This window comes from Nanorana parkeri, unplaced genomic scaffold, assembly GCF_000935625.1.
Source record: "Nanorana parkeri isolate BGI_ZX_2015 unplaced genomic scaffold, ASM93562v1 scaffold1824, whole genome shotgun sequence".
NCBI lineage: Eukaryota > Metazoa > Chordata > Amphibia > Anura > Dicroglossidae > Nanorana > Nanorana parkeri.
In genome coordinates this window covers 50,347-56,218 of record NW_017308092.1, presented here as the reverse complement: position 1 = coordinate 56,218, position 5,872 = coordinate 50,347, and the positions used below count along the sequence as shown (strand labels likewise).

The 5,872-nt window shown below is 42.8% G+C and overlaps 1 protein-coding gene across 1 annotated transcript in view; it reads right to left on the bottom strand.

Moving 5' to 3' along the window:
- The window catches only part of PRPF19 (pre-mRNA processing factor 19), a 220,285-nt gene extending 214,755 nt beyond the window's left edge, over positions 1-5,530 (bottom strand). The window contains exons 1-2 of the mRNA XM_018571734.1: positions 5,354-5,530; positions 1,117-1,266 (exon numbers count right to left, since the gene is read on the bottom strand). Of these exons, the coding sequence (XP_018427236.1) occupies positions 1,117-1,266; positions 5,354-5,372 (169 nt within the window). The 5' untranslated portion in view covers positions 5,373-5,530. The remainder of the gene's footprint in view (positions 1-1,116; positions 1,267-5,353) is intronic.
- Positions 5,531-5,872: the final 342 nt, after the last annotated feature.

The following is a 5,872-nucleotide window of genomic DNA, read 5'->3' as shown; positions in this document are numbered from 1 at the left end:
GGATGAGACTCACCACCTTCCTATGTCTTCTTTATTCAACGAGGAATACTTCCTTGGCGTCACTCACTTTGGATGCACATACCCCATAAGTGGTCCCACCAACGCAGATACACCACTGTCCTGGCCCTTCACTAACCCAACGCACAATTTGTGCCATGATGTGTGCCCACACAGGATCCAGTGCTAAAAGCAATGTTACAGGCCAGCCACACTTCTTTTGACATGCTCCTTGCGGGGTCAGGGTATGGCCCCCAAAGCTCCTGCTGTGGGGTGCTGATCCGGAAACTGCATCCTCACCAAGGAGGCCATGAGCAGTTGCAGGAAACTTGATTGAAGACAACATTAGGTATAAAATAAAACTTTCTCTCAGAGAAGAGATGAAACATGTCTGCCACATAAAAACAGTGGAAAAAAAAACTGAGGATCTGTGGTAAAGGGAGGAGTTATATAGGCTCCAAACTGCTCTGGCCAGTGTCCAATCACCTGACGATATATCACCATATAACTCTAAGTGGGCAATTTGCATAACGTGTGTCGTGCACATGTGTACGTTATGCATGTGTGGGTTTTTGTTTTGCTTTTTAACCAGTGGGAGCTTTGGGGAAATATCAGGTGTCTGAACAGACACCTGACATTTCACTTTTAAGATGAATAAAGAGATGGACAACAAAGAATCATAAATCTCCTTCACCTCTGTAGCCCTGCACTTCATAACACGAAACATGGATGTGTTCAGTACAGAGTGCTTCCATGTTCATGAGCTTATAGCAGAAGGGAATGCAGCTGATTAATGCAGTGCATGGCTGTATATATAGCACAATGAAAATGTATAAAGGGACGTAATGCAAATGGTATGTGCCTAGAACATTATATGAATATGATTTTGAATATAATTCAACATCGTTTTATATCAGCAGACTGAGTTTCAATTATGTCCTGCAATTTTTCCAGTGACTTTCTGGTGGGTTTTAAGGCTGAGTCACTAAGAAGGGAGTATGTTTTAGTGGTATTGATTAGTACACACATGGAACAAATGGCTCCCTATGGGGAAGATAGAATGTATATGTTGTCAATTTGTATGTAGGAAGGCTATAAAGATAAATAATATTTACCGACCTTTGATATCAATCAACTGATCCTCGCTCAAAGGCTGATTTGTGACCGGATCTGTGCCATTTTCAGCCAAATACTTTTCAATAAGCCGTCTATCAAAGACATGACCCGATACAGGGGAAATGCAAGGACGATCTGTTACCTCATTACTGACTGCAAAAAAAAAGAAACACATTATATACAGAGATTACAGTTTTGAGAGCACTAACCCACAACAGTACAGTCTAATCTTATAGTCCCCCTCCCCCCCCCTTTTTTTTTAAACTTGCAGAAAAAAACTTTATTAGACTTTTTAGTGCAAAGTATAGAAAACATAATGTAGTAGGGCTCTGCAAGTACCTAGGACAGCCAATTTACTGATCGGTGAGGTAAACCAACTAGGGCTGCAACAACTAATCGACATAATCGATTATAATCGATTATTGAAAAAGTTGTCAACTTTTTCAATAATCGATTAATCGGCTTCTGATTGGTTGGCCCTGTTCACGGCTCAACACACGCTGCGCGCCACACCTCCTCCCCACCTCACGCTCGCCGCTGCCAGACCTGCCCGAATCCACGCTCCCGCACCTCCTCCACGCTTCACGCTCACCGCCCGTCCAAATCCACGATCGGCACAGGGACGCGGGGAGAAGAAGTAAGGAGGAGCAGGTGTGGGGGGGATGACAGCCGCCGATAGACAGGCCCGATCTCAGAAACAAGTTGCTGGAAGACTGTTCGGGTAAGCCTGCACTCCCACCCACACATGGCGCTCTATAATGTATTGCTGGGATATGTATTCCTCTATAGCTGATGGTACATTGTGCTGTATATTATACAGAGCAATGTACCATCAGCTATAGAGGAATACAAATCCCAGCAATACATTGTACACTGCATGTATAATGTTTTGCTGGGATTTGTTGTACTCCTACATAGGCGGTGGTATTCTGCATTGCACTGTATAGAGGACTACAAATCAAGGAATACCACCAGCTATAGAGGAGTACAACAAATCCCAGCAATAATACATTATACAGTGGTGCAATGCCGAATACCACCAGCTATAGAGGACTACAACACCCAGCAATAGTACATTATACATTGCAATGCAGAATACCGCCAGCTATAATGTACTATTGCTGGGATTTATTGTATTCCTCTATAGCTGGTGGTATTCTGCATTCATTGCTGTATAATGTTACACTTTTTATTTCACTATATTGTACACCACACTTTTTTTTTTCTTTTTCTTCTACTGCTCCAAGCTTGCTCCTGTGATGGACTACAATCTCAATACAAACTAGAAGTCCCATCACTGGAGCCATTTTTAAAAATGTATTTTATTTTTTATCCGATTAACCGATTAATCGAACTTAATAATCGGCTAACTAATCGATTTTGAAAATAATCGTTAGCTGCAGCTCTAAAACCAACAAGAACTAAAAAGCCCACTATCTAAAGCAGCATTATTGCCAACAAAACAACCCCCAAAGTATCCATTGATCTTACCGCAGACATCGACCTGGCCAGCTCCTCCCTCCCCATTCAGTGCTTTTGTGCCAAAGCCCCATTCATTTCTATGGGTAGCTGCACCCATGGCATGGTGTATGGCTCGCACATAGGAATAAATGTGCCTCAGCACACACAATACAGAGAAGTAAAATCATTGGATTAGGGCTGACTGTGAGCCCAGGCTGGCTGCAATCAGGTGGAAGTCTTAAAAACATCTCTGGATACCAAAACAAGATCCCTTTCTCAATGCAAGTGTTAACTGTATGATTTTTTTTATGGGGTTTCTTTAACTACCTCCTGGCCGGCCGTAGTAAAAAAAAAAAAAAAAAAAAAAAAAAAAAAAAAAAAAAAAACGGCTGGCCGGGAGCTCTCTAGATCTGAGCAGGCGTCTTCAGATGTCCGCTCAGACACCCTCCGGTCCCCTCTCCTCTTGTGTCACTCTCCAGCTTCAGATCTGTGCTTCATCAGCTTCTTTTGGGGGGTCCTAGGTGACATTAGGGGTCTTGGAGACCCCTGATGTCTCCATAAAGAGGACTTGTCACATACTTTGCTATCACATAGGGGGGTTTTATTATGTATGTGATAGCAATCACAGTGATATTATGTGTATGTGATAGCAATAAAGTTTAGTGGGGGGAAAAAAAAAAAAAGGAAAAAGGAAAAAAAATGAACTGATAACACTAAACTGATGAGCGGTAAAAGCTTTTAAAGCGTCGTCTGTGGCCAATTTTGGGTATGGTAGTTTTCTGCGATTTCGCAGGTGCGCGCAATTTTAAAGCTTGACATGTTTGGTGTCTATTTACCCGACGTGACCCGGTCTTTTATATTTTACCAAAAAACTGTGTAATAATAAAATGTTTCCTAACATAATGTCAAAAAAAACTTTTTTTTTTTCAAAATGTTCAGTAATTTTTCCTAATTATAGTAAAAAATAAAACCCGTAGTGGTGATTAAATACCACCAAAAGAAAGCTCTATGTGTCCCCCAAAAAAATGGTATAAAATTCATTTCAATACAGCGTTGCATGACGGAATAAACGTCAAAATACCACAGCGCTGAATACTGAAAAATGGCCTGGCTAGGAAGGGGGTCTAAACACCTGGTCTTCAAGCAGTTAAGGCAGAACACTGGGTATAACTTTATGTATTCTTACATTGGTCCAGCTTAGCCCAATATAAAATAAACATATTCCATACTTGAGCAGTTCATGGGGATCCTGTAAAGCAGTGGTTCTCAACCCGTGTAACCTCAGGACCCACATTTGTCCTTTGTCATTAAGTCGCGACCCACGTCGCACCGCATTGGAACGCACGGCATTGCGGTACCGCACGTTCCGATGCGGGCAATCAAACTGTGGACAGGAGATGCGTTTGGGGTGCCTCTCTGTGTCTCCCTACTGAAGATGGGCTGCTCCATGCAGGAAGGGCGCCGCGACCCACTGCTCAAGGGCTCGCGACCCACTTTTGGGTCGCGACCCATGAGTTGAGAACCACGGCTGTAAAGCAATGTGGCATCCAGAGCTACTACAGCAATCTTCCTATAATGGCACTGAACTAAGCTGCGTCCACTCTGAAAGCACAGGGAGTCACTTGCTTAACACAGCGGCCCCTCAGAAAATGCCTAATATTTTTATCAATTAATACAAGGCATTCTATGATTGGACATGGGGTGGTGGCATCACAATCCACCCCACCTTGTATTCACTGATAAAAATAATAGGGGTTATCCAAGTGGTCTCTGTGCTGAGCAAGTGACTCCATGTGTTGTCAGAGCAAAGGGGAAACCACTCAGCACAGCAAAGGACCTGGAAGATCATGGCCAACACTATAGTAGCTCCATCAACTACAGTACTTTACAGAATCCCATGGGCTGCTCAGAGGTGACATACGCACACTTACACTGGGCCAAGTTGGACCAATATAAGTATGCATAAAATGTTATACCTGGATTTCAGCTTTAAAGCATTTTTATTTTATGATCCCCGCTGCCCACCTCTCTCCCGGATGTCCCTCGATGTTCTTACATACAACATAGGGCTATAGACTGCATTAGGCATGATGTCAGGGGGCCTCTAACCACTGGAGGAAAGGGAAGAGGAGACTGCAAACGCCTGTCTTGTAGCCCAGGGGAGCAGAGAGCAGGCAAGAATAAATACTTTAAAAAGAGTCCCAACAGACAAAAATGAGCAGTTAGCTCTTACAATGTGAAGGTAGCCCCACTGCAAGGATATTTTTGTGTGTTCATTGATAGTTGTTGTTCTTTAAAGCCTTAGAAAAGTATCTATATGTACACTTCCTTGTATAACGTAATGGGTGTCACAATAACATGCATTGGATGTGCATCTTGACAATTTATTTCTTGAGAAAGAAAGCAAAGACATTATTAGCCAATGGATCGGTAAGTATAGAGCTGTTTTCCACATAGGGTATGGTTATTTGCATATTTCTAACCACCTGACATGGTCACATTTTAATAGATAAACTGCTGCATGGCCAATACTTTATCTTTGGAGATTTCTTTATAAACCTACCTTCAGCTTGGGCAAGAAAACAAACAATACCAGCTCCCACCATTACTTATCATACTGGTAAACATATCAGCCATTGAAACTACAATGTCTTCCTCCTGACAGAATAATAATAATCCCATGCAACAAAGAAGGGGAGAAGCCGTATACGGATACACGAAGTTTATGTGTACGCTTAACAAAATCGGATATTACAACGCTGACTGAATGGATACTCACTGAAGCAAGTCAGGGACATGGTGACACGGATTTGTCTTGTATATCGGGAGTAGTAAAGTCTTTCAGATTCTTCTTCTCCTTGGCTTCCTCACCTACACAAGCTGACCCCGTGGTAGAGAATAAGAAGATCGATACAACGTGCCGCCAACTTCCACACAAGCTTCCGGCTTTCTAAGCTTCCGCTTCCGTGGCATGTGACGTCACTTTCTGCAGAAGTTTCCGGGCGAGAAGTGCTGAAGGGTCTAAATTTGGTTCAATATTTGTAAGATGTCACCTAACGTTAAGCTAAACACGTGCTTTTAGCAAACACTATGACAGTGCATCTAGCATGCAGTACCGTCAGTGGTCGTGGGTTGCTGTACCTCTATTGTTGCTGTGCACTGAAAAATAGTAGTGCACCGGGGGTGCCATTCAAATGAATGACAATGCAACAAACCTAGCACCCGGTACTGAATGCTCGGTGTGCAGTGCTATAGCGTACATGAAACGCACGGTAATAACCTATAGTGTAAAAGGGCC